This window comes from Hyla sarda, chromosome 3, assembly GCF_029499605.1.
Source record: "Hyla sarda isolate aHylSar1 chromosome 3, aHylSar1.hap1, whole genome shotgun sequence".
Classification (NCBI taxonomy): Eukaryota; Metazoa; Chordata; class Amphibia; order Anura; family Hylidae; genus Hyla; species Hyla sarda.
Genome location: NC_079191.1, coordinates 27,756,011 through 27,778,207, shown reverse-complemented (window position 1 = coordinate 27,778,207; position 22,197 = coordinate 27,756,011). Strand labels below are relative to the sequence as shown.

General features: G+C 42.5%; 1 protein-coding gene across 1 annotated transcript in view; it reads left to right on the top strand.

Annotated features, from left to right (window-relative positions):
* Nucleotides 1-13,354, top strand: part of LOC130361218 (cytochrome P450 2K1-like) — a 221,263-nt gene extending 207,909 nt beyond the window's left edge. Inside the window, exons 10-13 of the mRNA XM_056563949.1 lie at nt 1,409-1,550; nt 9,612-9,796; nt 11,680-11,821; nt 13,175-13,354. Coding sequence (XP_056419924.1) covers nt 1,409-1,550; nt 9,612-9,796; nt 11,680-11,821; nt 13,175-13,353 — 648 coding nt within the window. The 3' untranslated portion in view covers nt 13,354. The remainder of the gene's footprint in view (nt 1-1,408; nt 1,551-9,611; nt 9,797-11,679; nt 11,822-13,174) is intronic.
* Nucleotides 13,355-22,197: the final 8,843 nt, after the last annotated feature.

The following is a 22,197-nucleotide window of genomic DNA, read 5'->3' as shown; positions in this document are numbered from 1 at the left end:
TAAAACATCAGCCGGTGAGTACTATTGTTTGGACTTTCACAGTATGTAGGCCCTTGACAGATTAACAGGTACAAAATGGCACACTACTTGGATGTACGTATGCGGTATGCACTGATGAGGGCAGAAAATGTGCAACAATACGCAGAAAAAATCTGTATTTTTGTAAAACACCAGCCTGTGAGTACTGTTGCTTGGACTTTCCCTGTATCTAGACTTGTTACAGATACAGAATAGTAGACTGCTTTGATGTAGGTATGTGGTATGCACGTATGAGGGCAGACAAATGCACTAAAGTCAAAACGTATTTGTGAGCAGCAGCAGGACACAACAGTGCAGCACCACAAAAAAAAAAAACAGGGATTAAACCCTAAATTGCACTATGTCACAGAGTGTTAGGAATGGTGAGCACTGGTTTTTATACCGTCTACATACAATTCTAAGCAGCAGATGATTTCTGGAGCAAAAAAAAGCACAGAATTACGCTGAAAAATAAGGTGATGAGATGGTTCATAAAGTTCAGGCAGCTTGTTGATATGTATGAAGCAACGAAAAGCTTTCTACCCCTCTCTGATGAAATGCTCAATAACGTGAATAAGGGGTTTATATATCGTAAGATCCTTCTCAGTGAGAACACCAAAGAGCTCTGCACTCCTGTCTGTCCCTAATGCTGATGTGACTAGCAGTTGCAGTGTAACGCTGTGGTATGAGCTATTCACACACACGCCGTCCCGTCCTCTCCATCTGAGTACATAGATGAAATGAAGAGAGGCAAGATGGCCGCCGATTATATAGGGGCTGTGACATCACAGGGGACAGTGAACACTGATAGGCTGCATCTCACATGTGGTTCTGGGTCATCCCGCCTACCTTCATTCCCGCCATACCTTCCCGCTCTCCCATAATCCCCTGGCCCATGTACTCACATGTGGATCCGCCATTTTAGGTCTCCTTTAGCCGGGAACGCTGTAAAATGGAATTTAATGAAGCGATTTGTGCAATAGAATCGCGGCGATATTCGCATTCGTTTCAAATCGAATATTTCATGAAATTCGTAACGAATTTGGGTTCGTCAGCTTCGATTCGCTCATCTCTAATTGCTTTGAACCATTTCAGTGCCTTACTAACCAGTTTTGATTAATTTCTGACAATTTTTAGTGTTCTGACTTGATGCAGAGCCAAAGTTTTTGGAAAAAAAAACATTAGACATGCCACATGGTGTTTTTTAGGCTTTTAGGTCACACATGCTGCAGCCAAATTTAAGCAGGGAGTGAAAAGGGAAATATGAAACCCCAAAACCCCAGAGTGTTTTCATTGTTGCCCTTTTTCACCCTTTAGTGGAAGAATAAAGTGTTATTTTTCTACTGATGTGTCCATATCTAAAGTATGTTCTGTATTTATGTAATTTTAGGAGAAACCAAATCCTGAGTTATACTTTCATGATGAAAACCTAACCTCTCTGGTATCGGACTTGTTTGCTGCTGGAATGGAGACGACTTCTGCCACGTTGAGATGGGGCCTTCTATTAATGATGAAGTATCCTGAAGTTCAAAGTAAGAGGGTATCACTACTTGTGGTTAGTAAATAAAATAAAAACCAACATTAGAACCACAATTCCAATCAACGTTACTTGACCCCCTTAGCAAATTGGGTTTATGCAAGTCAAAAAGCAGAAGCATAAAAAGGCTCAATAAACAGCTCAAAATTTCATCTGTTTTTTTGGAACATAGCCTAAGTCAATAGTGCTTAAAGGGGTAGTGCGCTGCTCAGCGTTTGGAACAAACTGTACCGAACGCTGGAGTCGGGAGCTTGTGACCTTATGGCCCCACCCCCTCATGACATTACGCCCCGTCCCCTCAGTGCAAGTCTATGGGAGGGGGTGGGTCTATGATGTCACGAGCTCCCGGCACCAGCTCCAGCTTTTGGAATAGTTTGTTCCAAACGCTGAGCAGCTGAGTACCCCTTTAAGTTAAAGGGGTACGCATGAGGAGAATATGGGGGAGATTTATCAAAACCTGTCCAGAGGAAAAGTTGCTGAGTGGCCCATAGCAACCAATCAGATGGCTTCTTTCATTTTGCATAGGCCTTGTTAAAAATGAAAGAAGAAATCTGATTGCTTGCTATGGGCAACTCAATAACTTTTAGTCTGGACAGGTTTTGATAAATCTCCCCCATATGTTTTCAAATCAACTGGTGCTAGAAAGTTAAAAAGATGTGTATATTACTTCTATTTAAAAATCTTAATCCTTCCAGTACTTATTAGCTGCTGTATGCTCCAGAGGAAGTTCTGTCCATGTCAGGAACTGTCCAGAGCAGGAACAAATCCCCCTAGCAAATGTATCCGTCTTTGAACAGTTCCTGACATGAATAGCAAATATACCATCAGTATATCTGGAGGGATGCATACAGTATATCTGGAGGGATGCATACACTTTAAAGAACATCATGCCTACACTGAAGCATGGTGGTGGTTCAGCGATGCTCTGGGGCTGCGTTGCTACCTCTGGCACAGAAAATCTGCAATGTGTGGAGGGCAAGATGGATTCAATCATGTATAAGGAAATCACAGAATAAAACATTCTAAAGTCAATGAGAAAGGGTTAAACTGTTCCGAACGCTGGAGCCAGCACCGGTAGCTCGTGACGTCATACCCCCGCCCCATCATGACATCATGCCCTGCCCCCTCAATGCAAGTCCATGCGAGGGTGCATGACAGCCATCACACCCCCTCCCTCAGACTTGCATTGAGGGGGTGGGGCATGACATCATGAAGGGTAGGGCTATGACGTCACAAGCTACCGGTGCTGGCTCCAGCGTTCGGAACAGTTTGTTCTAAATGCTGAGCAGTGGAGTACCCATTTAACCTCTTAAGGACCAAGGATGTACCGGTACGTTCTGAGTCTGCTCCCATTCTATAACGCGGGGCCATGGCATGGCCCCCCGTCATAGCGAGTCGGGCCCGGCCTCTAACAACGGCCAGGACCCGTGGCTAATAGTGCGTGGCACTGATCGCGGTGCTGCGCCATTAACTCTCAACTTTGAACGCCACGTCTAAAGTGAAACTAAAATGTTGCCGGCTAGCTCAGGGGGCTGTTCGGGATCGCCGTGGTGAAATCACTGCATCCCAAACAGCTGAGACACAGCAGGAGGGCCCCTTCCTGCCTCCTGGTGTCCGATCACCGAATGACTGCTCAGTGCTTGAGATCCAGGCATGAGCAGTCAAGGGGCAGAATCATTGATCACTGGTTTCCAATGAGAAACCACTGATCAATGAAAAAGAGCTATAACACTGCAAAAAAAAAAGTGAAAAAAAAAGTGAATAAAAATCAATTAACACCTCCCCTAATGAAAGTTTGAATCACCCCCCTTTTCCCATAAAAAAAAAAAACTGTGTAAATAATTATAAAAATAAACATATGTGGTATCGCGCGTACAGAAATTTCCAAAATATAAAAATATATCATTAACCTCTTCAGGACATAGGGCATATGGATACGCCCTGCATTCCGAGTCCTTAAGGACCGAGGGCGTATCCATACGCCCGTGGAATTCCGGTCCCCACCGCTAGCCGGTTGGGGACCGGAGCCGGATGCCTGCTGAAATCGTTCAGACCCGGAATTACTGTCAGAGACGGCCCCGAACAGCCAGAGCCTGCAGGGGTGAGGTGGCACTGGTGCCACCTCACGATCGCCCTGATTCGTCGGCCGGATTACCGGCCGACCAATCAGGGCGCCTACTGCGGGTGTCACTCCCGCAACCCGCTCCGCCCCTCTTCCGGAGGACGTGAGCAGGTGCGGGACGTGCACCCTGGGTGCTGGGGACCCCGATCCCCGGCGTCCCTGTTGGGATCGGGGCCCCAGGAGCAGCGGCGGCGACGACGAGGGACTGACCTGCGCGGCGTGGATCATTGGAGGTGAGTGACAGCCTCCTGCTGTTGCTTAGCAACAGCTCCCAGCATGCAAAAAGGGCATGCTGGGAGCCGTAGTTATGCAACAGCAGGAGGCAGACCACCACAACTCCCAGCATTCCCTTATGGGCATGCTGGGACTTATGTTTTGCAACAGCTGGAGGCACAGTTTTTCAATGGAAAAGTGTACCTTCAGCTGTTGTATAACTACAACTCCCAGCTTGCACAAACAGCTAAAGTGCATGCTGGGAGTTGTAGTGGTGCATCTGTTGGTTGCATAACTACAACTCCCAGCATGCCCGTTGGCTGTCGGTGACTGCTGAGAGTTGTAGTTTTGCAACAGCTGAAGGCACACTGGTTGTAAAACTTAGAGTTTTTTTTTTACCTAACTCAGTGTTTCACGACCGGTGTGCCTCCAGCTGTTGCAAACTCCAACTCTCAGCAGTCAATGTACTCCATGCACCGTACATGATGGGAGTTGTAGTTTTGCAACAGCTGGAGGCACACTAGTTGTGAAACACCGAGTTAGGTCACAAACTCAGTAATACATAACCAGTGTGCCAACAGCTGTTGCAAAACTAAAACTCTCAGCATGTACAGTCTGTCAGCGCATGCTGGGAGTTGAAGTTTTGCAACAGCTGGATGCCCCCCCCCATTGTGAACGTACAGGGTAAACTCACATGGGCGGAGGTTTACAGCAAGTATCTGGCTGCAAGTTTGAGCTGCGGCAAGTTTTCTGCCGCAGCTCAAACTGCCCGCGAGAAACTACTGTGAACCCCCGCACGTGCGACTGTACCCTAAAAACACTACACTACACTAACACAAAATAAAATAAAAATTTAAAAAACACTACATATACACATACCCCTATACAGCCCCCTCCCCTCCCCAATAAAATGAAAGCGTCTGGTACGCCACTGTTTCCAAAACGGAGCCTCCAGCTGTTGAAAAACAACTACTCCAAGGCATGCTGGGAGTTTTGCAACAGCTGGAGGCACCCTGTTTGGAATCACTGGCGAAGAATTCCCCTATGTCCACCCCTATGTAAGTCCCTAATTTAGGCCTCAAATGCGCATGGCACTCTCACTTTGGAGCCCTGTCATATTTCAAAGCAACAGTTAAGGGTCACATATGGGGTATCGCCGTACTCGGGAGAAATTGTGTTACAAATTGTGGGGGGTATTTTCTGCTTTTATCCTTTTAAAAAATGAAAATTTTTTGGCAAAACAAGCATTTTAGGTAAAATTTCTTTTATTTTTTTTACATATGCAAAAGTCGTAAAACAGTTGTGGGGTATAAAGGTTCACTTAACCCCTTGTTACGTTCCCCGAGGGGTCTAGTTTCCAAAATGGTATGCTATGTGGGTTTTTTTTTTTGCTGTCCTGGCACCATAGGGGCTTCCTAAATGCGGCATGCCCCCAGAGCAAAATTTGCTTTCAAAAAGCCAAATGTGACTCCTTCTCTTCTGAGACCTGTAGTGCGCCAGCAGAGCACTTTTAACCCCCATATGGCGTGTTTTCTGAATCGGGAGAAATTGGGCTTCAAATTTTTAGGGGAATTTTCTGCTATTACCCTTTTTAAAAATGTAAAATTTTTGGGAAAACAAGCATTTTTTTTTTTACATTTGCAAAAGTCGTGAAACACCTGTGGGGTATAAAGGCTCACTTTATCCCATGTTACATTCCCCAAGGGGTCTAGTTTCCAAAATGGTATGCCATGTGTTTTTTTTTTTTGCTGTTCTGGCACCATAAGGGCTTCCTAAATGCAACATGCCCCCCAAAAACCATTTCAGAAAAACTTACTCTCCAAAATCCTCTTGTCGCTCCTTCCATTCTGAGCCCTCTACTGCGCCCACCGAACAATTTACATAGACATATGAGGTGTGTGCTTACTTGAGAGAAATTGGGCTACAAATACAAGTAAAAATTTTCTCCTTTTACCCCTTGTAAAAATTCAAAAATTGGGTCTACAAGAACATGTGAGTGTAAAAAATGAAGATTGTGAATTTTCTCCTTCACTTTGCTGCTATTCCTGTGAAACACCTAAAGGGTTAAAACGCTGATTGATTGTCATTTTGAATACTTTGGGGGGTGTAGTTTTTATAATGGGGTCATTTATGGGGTATTTCTAATATGAAGACCCTTCAAATCCACTTCAAACCTGAACTGGTCCCTGAAAAATATTGAGTTTGAAAATTTTGCGAAAAATCGGAAAATTGCTGCTGAACTTTGAAGCCCTCTGGTGTCTTCCAAAAGTAAAAACTCATCAATTTTAGGATGCAAACATAAAGTAGACATAATGTATATGTGAACCAAAAAAAATGTATTTGTAATATCCATTTTCCTCATAAGCAGAAAGCTTCAAAGTTAGAAAAATGCAAAATTTTCAAATTTTTCATCAAATTTACGGATTTTTCACCAAGAAAGGATGCAAGTTACCAAAAAATTTTACCACTATGTTAAAGTAGAATATGTCACGAAAAAACAATCTCGGAATCAGAATGACAACTAAAAGTATTCCAGAGTTATTAATGTTTAAAGTGACAGTGGTCAGATGTGCAAAAAACGCTCCGGTCCTTAAGGCCAAAATGGGCTTGGTCCTGAAGGGGTTAATTAAACCGCACAGTCAATGGCGTGCGTGCAAAAAAATTCCAAAGTCCAAGATTGCGTATTTTTGGTCACTTTTTACATAATGAAAAAATGAATAAAAAGCAATCAACAAGTCCGATCATTACTAAAATGGTACCGCTAAAAACTTCAGATCATGGCGCAAAAAATGAGTCCTCATACCGCCCCATATGCGGAAAATTTAAAAAGTTATAGGGGTCAGAAAATGACAGTTTTAAATGTATACATTTCCCTGCATGTAGTTATGATTTTTTTCAGAAGTACGCCAAAATCAAACCTATAAAAGTAGGGTATCATTTTAATCGTATGGACCTACAGAAAAAAGATAAGGTGTCAATTTTACCGAAAATGTACGGTGTAGAAGCAGAAGCCCCCAAAATTTTCAAAACGGCTTTTTTTTTTTTTCTATTTTTTCTCACAATGATTTTTTTTCGTTTCGCCGTACATTTTTGGGTAAAATGAATGATGTCATTACAAAGTAGAATTGTTGGCGCAAAAAATAAGCCATTATACAGATTTTTAGCTGCAAAATTGAAAGAGTTATGATTTTTTAAAGGTAAGGAGAAAAAAACGAAAGTGCAAAAACGGAAAAACCCTTGGTCCTTAAGGGGTTAAGCTTTTGTTTCATTGGACTTTCTAATAGAACAAAGATCCCATGCATACCTCAAGGCTTGGTTTCAGAAGATATCCTGGGAGATTCTGGACTTAAACCCCATAAAAAACTTTGTCGAGATGTAAAGAAGGTGGTTGTAGCATACAAGCATAAGAATATCAATAACCTAAAGGCCATTTATCGCCCGTTATTAATAACGGCTGTAATTTTGTGACGCGTGATAGTAACGGGAGAAATAGTACATGCACTATTTCTCCTGTTCATTCGCTCGTCACAAAATAACGGCCGTTATTAATAATGGTTGATAACAAGTTAAAGCGGCTATTAGAAAAATCCCATAGACTATAATGGGATTTTCTAACGGCCATTAGTGATTTTGTACCGGCCGTATAACTGCCGATTTCCTAACAGGCGTTCGTAACGGAAGTGTTTTAATAGTGTGAAAGCCGCCTTATATTAGCTATGTTGAGTAATTTACAGTTTGCTTTTTATTTGTTTTTCCAAACAGCTGGAAGATTGTAAATTTTACAAATAAACCTAACTTGTTATGGAGGGTTGAATAAGTTTGACTGCAACTCCGTTTACCTCTATAGTTGTATGAAGAGAAGATGGGGATTTGGAGCTGTGAAAGTGCTCAGACGCCTTCTTTTTCCACCATGCTATTTATTAATCTGCATATCCCTACGTTTATATTGTGTTTTTCAATATATTATTTCTGTCTTATCTAAGGAAGCAGGAGTGCAGTGATATATTAATAGGCTGCAGGGTTAGACATTTCATCTATACTGTATCCAAAGAGATGCAGCTTTACACTGTTCTCCCCTGCACCTTTACTTGTAAGAGGTAAATAGGAAATGTCACATGACAGGCTGAATCTGCGCCTCATTGAAAAACACTGAGACTTTATGTTTGATTTAAGGGACACAAGTTCTATGTTACTGACCTATCACTGGCTGAAATTAGAGTAAAGTTAATGCTGTGTAATGTAACATAGTCTATATTAGAACAAAATTGTCAAGCACTGTAAGCATGATGCAAAAGATGGTTTATTGTAAAATCACACAGCAAACGGCAACAGGGATCATGAAGTGACGCGTTTCAACGACCTTAGTCGCCTTAGTCGTACTGAGATATGTCCAGATCCATCTGCCCCTTATAGTGGTCCGCCCCGCCCTCCCCCACCAGGTGCGTGCACCTAGGTGGACTAGGGCGGTGCATCCCCACACCAAAGAGGCAGATTTACAATCGGATTCCCACTAGATAAAACGAACACATTTATTAGTACTGATCGCAAACCAAAAAATAACTGCAAAGAAATACAATGCCGGAGACAGAGAAAGGTGTGGTAATACAAAATAAATCTTGATAACTAAATACAACTTGTACCAACACAAATATATAGAATCTAACAAATCTCCTTATATATTCTAATCTACCTATGTGAAAAACAGAAAAAAAAAACACATTGTCAGTGATAATCGATTATACCAAACCACAACCTAAGTTGTACACAGTATAAATATATATATATAAAAGAAAAAGAAAAGGAAAAATATATATATATTTTAAATCACTGATAAAAGTAATAAAATCTTATTAAATGCACCATGTCGATACCATGATAATAATGCCACGAGATCAGGGTTATACCATGTTATTAAGCCAACAAGAGTTCGGCACGGCACACAAAAGGATATTAATACCCAGGGTTCTATAGGAGGAAAAACACAAACGGGGAGCGGCCATTTATCTGAGAAATATACACAGAGCCACACAATATTATTACTTATACATATATGAATAAATGTCTGCATATTGTGGCAGAAATAAGTCAGGGATATCACTCAATGAGAAGGGAGGAGGACTACTAATACAAGGTGGTTGTGGCACAGGAGAAAGGTAAAAGATGGCAGCGTATTTAGAACCCTCAGAATATGATGAAAGTTAGTCAATATTAGGAAGGCCATATCTAGAGATGAGCGAAGTTACAGTGATTAGATTTGTCACAAACTTTGCGGCTAGGCGGTTGATGACTTTGGCCTGCATAAATTAGTTGAGTTTTCAGGTGATCTGGTGGGCTGGAAAAGGTGGATACAGTCCTGGGAGAGTCTCCTAGGACTGTATCCACCTTTTCCAGCCCACTGGAGCACCCGAAAGCTAAACTAATTTATGCAGGCTAAAGTCATCAACTGCCGAGCCGAGAAGTTTGTGACAAATCTAATCACTCAAATCTAATTTCGCTCATCTCTAGTCATATCATATGCCAAGAAGAAATCAACATGGAAGACAACCGAAAAATGGCACATCAACTAAAACCAATACACACATATTGTGGAAACATAAAACTGCCTCCACATTATTTTCACATAATAGCTCATACTGCACCATACAAGCAAAAAAAAAAAAAAAAAACAGCAATGTTTGATTTCAGAAAAGACATTATGGATAATTTTTGCTTTGATAACAGAAAAAGTTCAAACAGAAATTGGAATGGTTATCGGTTCAGCCAAGCCTCGTATGGTGCACCGCCAACAAATGCCATACACGGACGCTGTTATTCAAGAGATTCAGAGATTTGCCAATATTCTGCCAAGCAATTTGCCGCATCAGACTAAACAAGATGTCACCCTGAAGGGCTTCTTCATACCAAAAGTAAGTGTCTTGATTTAAAGTTAATACGTCAGCTCTATATCATGCGCAGAGATGTGAGCATGTAGATAATAGGGAAATAAAACAAATTATACCTGTCTTTTAACTAATGGCTGTTTAGAATGTTAGGAAACTTTGCCAATCCCAAGTGTCATAGAGGCTGAGCTGTAGTATGCACGTCTCCTACCTCCCCATTCCTCCCTGCCCTATATATTTACATTGCTCAATACTGGAAGCTAAGAGGGGAAGGGAAGGAGAAGGCATGCATGCTGCAGCTTAGCCGGGCTCTTATGACACTTGAGCTTGTTGCTGGGATATTTGCTAGATTTCAGCTGCCTCGTATAGGCATGGCAATTTAGGGGCAATCCCTTTTCACTTTTTTCTTTTATTTTCTTAAACTTTTTTTTTCTTTTTTTTTACCTTTTTTAACTTCTTTTTGTCTTTCTTGGGAGTTTTACTAGGTCTCACAGGCTTACATACATGGCAGACCCAGAGGCAATGGTTTTGCCTCCGACTGGCAGGGCAAACTCCACAAACGCTTCATGGAGGTTCCAGTGGGCCACAGGGCATCACCTTCTGCGAACCCTATAGCCCTATAGGCCACAGCATCTACAGGGTTAAACTGCTAGATAGGAGCTTGCTCTGGACTCTCCAGTTGTTGGAGCCCAGTGGGACCAGTTTAATATTAGACAAACATAACCCAAGTAAGCACAAAAATCATGTTGTTGAATCAATCTGCTAAAGAGGACATATGGCCAATAAAAATGAAATAAAAAAATTCATAGTTTTATAGCCTCTGGTGCCATGATTCAGTACTGTTATTCATTTTGTTGCTATGCCTTACTGTTTGTGAGATGTAGGGATTTTCATATTTAGTTGTATAGTATACCTATACTTTTCTCTAAATACATCACATCACTCTAGGTGGCACTAGTGAGAGTTTTTATTTCTTCTGTCAGATAACAAAGTTTTGTATTGAAGCAGGACTGCTGTGATCTTTAGTTTTTATCACTACTACTTGTGTATTTGTGACTCTGATCACTTTGTATTCCTTTTTTTCTGAGATGTGATGTGATGTTATTGGACTTTGGTATTTTTTTTACATTTACACTGTTGACCGTACAGAATCATTAATAATATATTTTAATAGATTGCACCTTTCTGCATGCGCTCATATTAAATATGTTCATGTTATTTTACTTTTTTTTGTGTAAAATGGGAAAAGTGGATGATTTCATTTTAATAGAGCAAGGGACTTTTTTCTCTCTTTTTAACAATCTAATGATTGCTATAAATAGTCCAAATAGAAATAGCACTTGCAAGTTATATCTGCAATCTACATCTATGATCTGCCAAAAAAGGCAGATCATAGAAGATCACAAGAGATGACCAAAACACAGTAAAAATTCTAAAGTAAAAACAGTAGTGTAATAAAACAATGGTGTAATAAAACAGTAGTGTAGTAAAACACAACATGTGAACATAGCCGAAGACTTAGAATCTTCATAAAATACTTTAATTGTCATTAAAAGTCAAATCACTTTTACCTCATAGCAATTTCAATATAGCTTCTGGCTTATGGAGGCCTGCCAGCTGATCTAATTTGGGAAGTACACTGATAAGACTCCACCACCTTTAGGCAGGCACCAAAAAAATTGGGAAATAGAAATCAATTAGTAGATCATTCATTATGCTTGAAAAGAACTTTCCTCCCAAGGGTCAACAAATGCACACAATAGGGTACAAGATGGAAGACTAATAAATATAATAGAGTATTTGCCCATATGGGGCCCAGATATTATTGATGGTGGACCGGCCCTAAAGACTCCACTTTCTGGTAGATCTCAGCATAGAGAACAATTTATGAATGTAAAAAATCTTTGCAGGGGACTCAAGTAATTCCATCACTAACATCTGTCCTACGAGACAACAAGTACTTCAAGAAACCCGATGAGTTTTACCCTCAACATTTTCTGGACTCCGATGGAAACTTTGTTAAAAATGAGGCCTTTATACCATTTTCTGCTGGTGAGTAACTTCAAAATTATATTGCAAGTAAAGATGAAGAGTGCCACTCTTCGTCTTTACTTGCGACATTGTTTGTTTGCTCTTTGTGCCAGTTAAAGTCAATGCTTCAGAGGTCTAAAGCCAATTCCGTACTGTTGTGAGTACTCTTGTTGACTACTGTGGCAAACACTATTTATTTAATTTACTAACTTCAAAGTAAGGTTAGGGCTAGGATGAGAATTATTGTAGTGCTACTGAATGTTGTAATCTATTGCGCTAAAATGGCAAAGCAATCCCAAAAGTAATCCCTTGAGTTGGATGTTATATTGTAGACTGTAGTTGTCACTAAATAGCTAAAGGCAATCAGTAGCAATACAAAAAGTCTTAGTGTAGCCCTTGTCTAAAGATAGGTGGACAACTCCAAAACTTAAAGGGGCTGTCTGCTAGCAGATAGTGTTGCTCGCGAATATTTGCAATGCGAATTTTATTCGCGAATATCGCATAATCGCGAATTTGAATATGTGAATTTAGCGAATATATGACGAATATTCGTCCATATATTCATGAAATATCACAAATTCGAATATGGCCTATGCCGCTCAACACTACTAGCAGACCCCTGATAGAGTAGCTCTTGTGTTACAAGTGGTGTTGTCCGGAGAAAGTGTTAACTAATTAAGAATTCTAAACTTAATATTTTGCAATCGACTTGAGCTTATGAATGTCACACTACAATGAGGTGATGTTAGAAAGTGTTTAATCGTTTATTAGGGCACACACATATTTATAGACACAAGTTCTTTGGGTGTAGACAATATAACTGTAATATGAAGTTAAACCATTAAGGGAGATAGGAGATAAGTAGCTGATCATGGGGGTTCAACCTCTGGGACCCACCGCGATCCCCAGAACGGGCCTTGGGGCTTTTTTGTGCATTCCCATAAAAAATGAATAGAGTGCATGCCGGCTGCAGCATGCACTTCATAAATTTTTTATGGGAGTGCCGAAAAGACCCGTGTACAGCTCTCAGGCATTATTGGCGCTCCCACAGAAAGGAATGGAGTGTGTGTCGGTAGACGACACACATACCTCACTGACAGTGGTCGCATAAGGGGATAAGATCATTTTCACCGCAGTACTCCTTTAAGGTTAGTAGATTCTGAATATGTGCATACATTAAGTAGTGATAAACATTAAGCACCTCTAATAAGGACATTTGAGCAGACAAAGAATACAAAGAAGTCTATTGGTTCCTTAAGTACAGAGGCATGAACAAAGAGCTTTAGTCTTTCAGACAATACTGGGTCCTGCTGTCACACTCCATGAGGGACTAATACTATAATCTTTTTTCTCTGCTTTTTCTCCTTTTTGTAGGGAAGAGAAGTTGTGTTGGAGAGAACATGGCTAAAATGGAGATTTTCCTCTTCTTCACAAAGCTGCTACAGAACTTTACATTCGATGCTCCTCCTGGGGCCAAGCTGGATCTCAATGGTGCAGTTGGCTTTGTCTCATACCCACAGGAGCATGAGATGTGTGCAATTCCTCAAAATTAATTTGCAGCCTGGAAAGTTTTGAATTCTTCAAAGGTTCAACATATACAGTAGTCCATCAACTTACATATAAAAAAATTTGAGACTATAGTTTATTTTTTTTCAAACAACAGGCGGCTTTCTTGTGTCTTTGGACTACCTTGTGGAAGTTTCTCAAATCTTTACAAAGGATCTCTGTTATCTATATTATATTATCACCTAACATATTACCATCATACTGTTTCTGACCAAATCCTGTATATTAAGTCCAATATTACCAATAATTTCAATATACAAGGAGGAATATTGTCACTATACATATTACTGTTATCATGCTGTTTCTGACCAAACACTGTATACCGAGACCAATAATGCTATTATAAATGGAACAATGTATACCATACTTTGAAGACGGATAATATCACTATACTGAGTAAAAACCACTATACAATAACAATAATACCAGAATGTACTGTGGATGATACCAACATATCAGGAACACTCTATGCATTACACTGTGACTGACTAATGCACATACTTTTACTTATAAAATACAATAACATCACAGGTGATGTCTTCTCTAATCGTCAGTCATCCTTTTCCCTTTTATTTTCCCTCGGGCTCAGACCAACATGATGTATTCTTTGAAACAAAAATCATCTCTTCAGAATCTGCAGTACAAACATTTTAGACGCCACATTTTTCCAGTGTTCACGTCAACTTTACACAAACTCCCCATCTATAGGCCCCCAAAAGATATTAAGTGCCCCCTTTGGTGTCCCACACAGTAAAAGTGGGCAGGTAATATTTGCATTAGGTAGGTATGTCCCACAGTAGTTAGATTGTACCATTATTACATAGTCACTCATAGGCAGTTATGTCTTTAAATAGGTAGACCCCCACTGATAGAGTGGTAGGTAACTAGGTAGGTAGGTTGCTTGCTAGGCAGGTAGCCAGGAAGCTAGGTAGGACTGTATCTATATAGGTAGGTTTTTAGGTAGCTAGGTAGGTAACCTAGTAGATAGATAGCCAGGTAAGTAGATAGGTAGCCAGGTAGTTAGGTAGCCATGCAGGTAGTTATCTATGTAGCCAATTTGGTAAATAGATGGGTAGTTAGTCAGTTAGTTAGCTGAATTTGTAGGTAGCCAGGTTGGTGAGTAGTTAACTAGGAAGCCCATTTGGTAGGTAGGTATCCAGGTAGGTAGCTAGGTAGGTAGCCCAGAAGGTAGGTAGGTAGCCAGAGATGGAGGTAGGTAGTTAACCTGGTAGCTGACTAGGTGGGTTGCTAGGTAGGTAAGTAAATCCCCCCCTCCCCCACTAAGTAGCCAGATATGTTCCCCAGTATGAAAGAAAAAATGTAATTAAATAATCACTCACCTTTGTCCAGCACAGTACAATTAAATTTGACCTTTCCTCTTCCACAGAACAGGCATTGATGAGTGACATCAACGGCACCTATGTCAGGGCAGAGGTCATGACCTTCCCTTGCTGACAGGCAGCTCTCATCTGTATGCGCATGTGTGCATACAGCTGAACTCAGATTTGCTCACATGGGGATCCTGGGCAATTGTGTTAGATTCCCCATTATCAAGCAAGAGCCTGTGGTGGCCAAAGGTGGGTTCAGGCGTGGATAAAAAAGAAAAAAATAATTAAATAAAAAATTTCTTGGGTGGCAAATTGCTGCCCCCTGTCAAGATGCTGCCTGGTTTCATTAAATCTAATGGGGCCCATAGTTAGTCCGGCCCTAAGCATTGCTGCATCATTGCAGCAGACCCATCCTAATAAGTAAAACCCAAATGATCTGCAGAATGTATACATTTATGCAACACAGTGGCATCCAGTGACTACAGGTGACGTCTTCCTTGAATGGAATCATTTCCTCTTCTTCTCTGTTTAAACCAGACCATGTGGCCACAACTTGTCTCTGCAGAGTTTTTCATCTAAACATCTTTGGCTCCTCACTTGTCCAGCACCCTCTCTGCCTTTTGATAACCCCCTAATCAAATGTCCCATCCTACCATTTCTTCGCAAACTGTGCCAGCTGCTGCCCCGGGTACCCACATAACTAAAGTTATCGACAGAAAAGCAATGCCAAACAGGCAGTGTCCCAAATGGTAAAAGCGCTCTACACATTAATAGCCGCTTTGTGCTCCTACAGTGCTTAGCCCTATTCTAATGCCTTTCTTGTATTAGTAGTGGTCCCTGAGTGCCCTCCTTTTAGTAACAGTGCCCCCTTACTGCCCCTACATAGTAATATTGCACCTCTAAAGAGGTATTCAGTTTTTTTTTTTATCTGACTATGCTACAGAGGCTGTAAAGTTATTGTAGTTCACAATAAAGTGTCTGTATCTGTGTTTCATTGTGGTCTTGCAATTCTTTTGGGATTTTTGCCCCAATGTTTATTTTTAACAGCATTCAAAATTACTGTTGTCTCACGTTTTCCCAGGTTGCCGTGCAGCCCGAGACATTACGTCACTATTAAGGTGTCCAGAGGGAGCCTGTCTGCTTCAATGGGTGTAGTGACCGCTGGGTGGAAGGGAGATTATATTGCAAGAGGCACCTTGGTTAGAAAACAATGTTATGTTAAAATTTTTATAGTTAGGACATTTAAGCATGGGGCGATACCACATATATTTATGTTTATTTTTATTATTTTTATTTTTTTATGGGAAAAAGGGGGGAGGGTGATTCAAACTTTTATTAAAGAAGGGATTAAATCACATTTATTAAAATTTAAAAAAAATGTACACTATTTTTCAGTCCCCATAGGGGACTATAACATGCAATCATTAGATTGCATACAGTGTTCAATGCTATGCAATACCATAGCATTGATCAGTGTTATGGGTGCTCGATTGCTCCAGGCTGCCAAGGCTTCCTGAAGCATCAGGCCACCGATTGGACGGCGAGGAGGCAGGTAAGGACCCTCCCACAATCCCCTCAACTGATTGGGACATCGTGATTTCACAGCGATTGTCCTGATCGCCTCCGATGAGATGCAGGGACTTTTTTTTTACATTTTAGATGCTGCAATCAACTTTGATCATGGCATTAAGGCGTCAATGCTGGAGATCACAGCAATCGATGATGTCTAGCATTAGACATGGGTCCCAGTGGCCAATAGCTGCCGGGACCATTGCCCCCAGAAGGGTTAAACCCTTAGACACAGCTTCTAATTTTTTTTTTTTTTAAAACACTTCCCAGCTGCTCAGCTGAGAGGACAATGGGAGGACCCTTACCTGCCTTCTCGCCATGTGATTGGTGCTCCAATGCTCTAGTTAGCCTCAGCAGCCTGGATCAATTGAGCATGGATAACACTGATCAATGCTATGGCATAGCATTGAGCAGTGTATGCAATATGCAGATTGAATGTTATAGTCCCCTATGGAGACTATAAAATGGTGTAAAAAAAAGTTTAAAAAGGGGTTAATAAAAAATTTGGTTTGGTCCGAATTTATTTGCAGCAAATTGCTATTAAAAATGGCTATTTCTTGCCTGCAGGGAGCCTCAGTAGGGTTGTAGAACACTTTGCCTTGCTGTAATACGCATAGGGTGTGTGCTGGCTTAGTGAAATAATACTGTTATTCAGTATGACATGCAGATCAAAGGCGTCGCTATAGAATTATTGTCACAGAGCCCACAATGACAGAGCCTGAAGGTGGCATCAGTATGAGGAGACCATATAGTGGCTGAATGACACAGCCTGGAGTTGGCGGAAGCATGAGGAGACCTCATAGTGGCTGAATGACACAGCCTGGAGTTAACGGCAGCATATAGAGGCTGAAAGACACAGCCTGCACCTCTGAAGTCCTCCTCGGTCTGCCATGGCTCCAGCATCATTCTCCCACCCTTGACTGGACCACCGGGGAGATCAAGAATTGGGGTTCTGCTTGCCGTAAGAAATGCCTCACATCTGCTCCCAGTCCCGTCTGTCGGGCCTCAGTGTCTCCTCCTGTGCCTGGTCTCCCCAAGGCCTATCTGGACTGTGCCGTGCCTCCTGGTGACACTCTGCCCCCCCTCCCCATTCCCACTTCTTCTGAACTACCTGCCGCTGGTATAGCTACCCAGGACTTCTTTTTTCAGAAGGAGACTCAAGAGGCGTCTCCTATGTTTTCGTCTCTTTTGAATGGACAAGGAGACAAAAAGAGGGGGAGACCTAAGGGGGGGGGTACTGTTACGCCGAGCGCTCCGGGTCCCTGCTCCTCCCCGGAGCGCTCGCGGCGTCTCTCTCTCTGCAGCGCCCCAGTCAGACCCGCTGACCGGGAGCGCTGCACTGACATTGCCGGCGGGGATGCGATTCGCATCCCAAGTCACTTACTCGTCCCGGTCCCCGGCTGTCATGTTCTGGCGCACGCGGCTCCGCTCTCTAGGGCGCGCACGCCAGCTCTCTGAGATTTAAAGGGCCAGTGCACCAATCATTGGTGCCTGGCCCAATCAGCTTAATTAGCTTCCACCTGCTCCCTGGCTATATTACCTCACTTCCCCTGCACTTCCTTGCCGAATCTTGTTGCCTTGTGCCAGTGAAAGCGTTTAGTGTTGTCCAAAGCCTGTGTTCCAGACCTTCTGCTATTCCTATTTGACTACGAACCTTGCCGCCTGCCCCGACCTTCTGCTACGTCTGACCTTGCCTCTGCCTAGTCCTTCTGTCCCACGCCTTCTCAGCAGTCAGCGAGGTTGAGCCGTTGCCGGTGGATACAACCTGGTTGCTACCGCCGCAGCAAGACCATCCCGCTTTGCGCGGGCTCTGGTGAATACCAGTAGCAACTTAAAACCGGTCCACCGACACGGTCCACGCCAATCCCTCGCTGACACAGAGGATCCACATCCAGCCTGCCGAATCGTAACAGTAAATCAAAGGGGCAGTCGTAGGGACGATGTGGTGGTAAGGCCTCGGCCTGCTTTTCGCAGAATAAATCTGAATAGTCTTGGTATGGAAGAGGCAGACCAGGCAAAAGAGGAAGAGAAGAGACAGGCTTTAACTGGACTGGCATAAGACAGTGATTTTGACAAACTGTCCCCAGCATATGATTTCACAAAATTTCCAGTCAAGTTGTGGAGCCATTAAAGACCGAGAAGAAACTCCAAAGTATAATATGGAAGCAAATAGAACTCAATCTTTTCCTTGTTCAAGACTCCTACTTGCATGTCAAGAGGCACTGTGCAGAATAGCACCTTGCATCCAGATTTTGTCCATTAACAGAAGAAATATACAAAGACTTAGCAAGCCGAGTCACAGGAAGTTGATGTTTATGAACCAAGGAAGCATCAGTGAAGTCGCCAGCAGAACCAGAGTCCAAAAATGTTGACACGATGAATGAAGACTTAGCAGAAGTAAAGACTTGAACAGGAATTAATCGTGGAGAGGTAGTATTCACACCTAGGGAAGCCTCTTCCACATGTCCTAGGTGTGAGCGTTACATACTGTGAAAGTCCAGGCAAAAGTAATCACCGGCTGGTGTTTTATTTCAATACTATTTTAAGCGTTTTGTAAAGCATTTTTTTGCCCTTATAAGTGCATATCACATACCTACATCTATGTAGCATACTAATTTGTACACTTGCACACCTTGCACACCTTGCTTTACTCTGGAAACAGTGTCTGAGAGCTCACCGGCAGGTGAGCTTGATTGGCGACATTTCAGGATCTCTCCCCTGGCTTGAGAAAGGGAGAGATCCTGAAACGTTGCCAATCAAGCTCACCTGCCGGTGAGCTCTCAGACGCTGTTTCCAGAGTAAAGCCAGGTGTGCAGCTATTATGGACATTCCAACACAGAGCTCCGGCTGGGGCATAAGAAGTTGAACCAAAGCTGCATATCCGAATCAGCGACTAAAGCACTGGGTGAATATCAATTGTGTTCATGTAAACTGTTTCCATGTATGAGAAAGTTGTTCGTATGAAGACCAACATGTGAAGTAAAAGTATTGAGATTGCAACACAAATTTGGTTGTTTGAGTGCAATTTCTATTGAAGATCATCGATTGGTTAACACGGTCATCCACTTAAAGGAGTACTCCGGTGCACACTTTTTCCATGTTATCCCGTCCGGGCTGCAAAATAAAAGAAAACGCACTTTATCTTACCTGCCAATGAGCCCCCGGAGCTCCGGTACCGGTGTTCGGTCCCCGGGTTGTATTCTTCTTACTTCCGGTTAGCCCGGCACGTCACACGGAGCGTCAGCCTATCACCGGCCGCGGCGGGACATCGCTGCGGCCAGTGACAGGCTGAAGCTCTGTGTGACGTGCCGGGCTAACAGGAAGTAAGAAGAATACAGCCCGGGGACCGAACACCTGTACCGGAGCTCCGGGGGCTCGTTGGCAGGTAAGATAAAGTGCGTTTTCTTTTATTTTGCAGCCCGGACGGGATAACATGAAAAGTGTGCGCCGGAGTACTCCTTTAATCACAAGTGACATCTGATACCCCCAGTCAATAGGTTCCTCAGACACAACCCTCAGTTGGCCTGGCCCGGGAGCAGTCCCTGTCCTCCCATTGCCTCTGCCCTGTTCCCTCCCCTAAAGAAGTATCTTATGCTGTGGGTTCAGCTCCACTATTTAGTGAGGACGATCTAATAGAGGTCAGTCAGCAGCTACTGCCCAGCCAAGAAGTGGAGGAGACATCTGCCGCTTCCTCCGCTAGGCGGGCAAGTAGTGATGAGGAGAGTGACATGGGAGGCGGTGTTGCCAGCGTTCAGGGTCCAGAAGCAGACATTGTTGAGGAACCTGAGGAGGACATCAGTGACGTGCAGACACGTGTTGATGATGATGAAGTCGATTGCAATTGGGAGCCGGTGCAGAAAGGGCTTCCTCATCATGAGGAGAAGAGGGTTGCAGGATGCCCGTGAGGCAGCAGCTGAGCCAGCAAGGTGGCGGCATGGTTGGCAGTCAGCATGGTGGCAGAAGTGGAAATTCTGGAACCAAAAGTGCCCGGGGGAGACCACCTGCTTTGCGGCAGCCTACCTTCTTGGAAGGTAGTGGAAAATGGGTTGCTGGAGACGGCAGCAGTAGCAGCTAATTAGTGCGGACTGTTGGTGGGAAAATCAGCTACTCAACAATGTGGCAGTTTTTCATCAAACATCCAGAGGAGGTTAACATGGCCACATGCAAGATGTTTCGGCAGAAGGTGAAGCATGGCCAGGGTCCCAATTAGAGATGAGCGAAATGAAGCTGACAAACTCATATTCTTTACGAATTTCATGAAATATTCGATTCACTGCGAATATTGCCGCGATTCTATTGCGCAAATCGCTTCATTACACTCCATTTACTGCGGTCCAGGCTCCATGGCATCTAAAATGGTGGATCCACATGTAAGTACATGGGGCAAGGAACGATGGGAAGGCAAGGCGTGAAGAGAAGTGTGCGGGATGACCCTGAATAACATGCAGGATGCAGCCTCTCAGCAGCCAGTCACCCCTGTGATGTCACAGCCCTATATAATCGGCAGCCATTTTGCTGCTTGTCATATCATTCATTACATTGCATACAGATAAGATGGACATAGCTTTGTGTGTGTGTTACACAGAAAAGCTCATTCCAGCAGTGTTTCACATCCTCCTAGTCACATCAGCATTCTGGTGGACAGAGAGCAGTGTTTTTTTCACTGACATTTTTTTTTTTTACTGTAGCCATTAAAGGGGTTATCCAGGAAAAAACTTTTTTTTAATATATCAACTGGCTCCAGAAAGTTAAACAGATTTGTAAATTACTTCTATCAAAAAAATCTTAATCCTTTCAGTACTTATGAGCTTCTGAAGTTAAGGTTGTTCTTTTCTGTCTAAGTGCTCTCTGATGACACGTGCCTCAGGAACAGCCCAGTTTAGAAGAGGTTTGCTATGGGGATTTTGTTCTAAACTGGGCGGTTCCCGAGACACGTGTCATCAGAGATCACTTAGACAGAAAAGAACAACCTTAACTTCAGAATCTCATAAGTACTGAAAGGATTAAGATTTTTTAATAGAAGTAATTTACAAATCTGTTTAACTTTCTGGAGCCAGTTGATATCTTAAAAAAAAAGTTTTTTTCCTGGATAACCCCTTTAACCTCCCAGTTACTTTCTTCAGCATTGTAATACAGAGAGGGGCAGAGAGCTGTGTGTTGCCTCATACGTTTCAACAAGCTGCCTCAACTTCATAAACCAGAGGAGGCAGGAAGAATGTTTCAGCGCAATTCTGTGTCTTTGTTTCACAAAAACTCATCAGCTGGTTATACTAGTCTATAGACGGTATAATACCCAGAAGTACATTCCTAATAGTCTTTGACAGAGTGAAATTTTGTGTTTAGTACACAGCTTTGTTGTGCTGCAGCACTGTTGTGTTCTGCTGGTGTTGTGCAAAAATGTTTTTTTTAAGCATACTGTATAGCATATTTCTGCCCTCTTAAGTGCATACCACATAGGTATATCTAAGTAGTGTACTACTTTGTACCTGTTAATCTGTCAAGGGCCTACATACTGTGAAAGGACAGCCAAAAGTAATCACCGGCTGGTGTTTTACTAAAATACATTTTTTTAAGCATACTGTTCCGCATTTTTCTGCCCTCATAAGTGCATACCACATACGTACATCTAAGTAGTGTACTATTTTATACCTGTTAATCTGTCAAGGGCTTACATACTGTGAAAGGACAGCCAAAAAGTAATCACCGATTGGTGTTTTACTCCAATACGTTTATTAAGCTTACAGTAGTGCATTTCTCTGCCCTCATAAGTGCACACCACAAACCTACATCTAAGTATTGTACTATTTTAAACCTGTTAATCTGTCAAGGGCCTAGATACTGTGAATGTCCAGGCAAAAGTACTCACCGGCTGGTGGTAGTGATAGTTTTTTAAGTGTACTGTAGCACATTTTTAAGTGCATACTACATACCTAC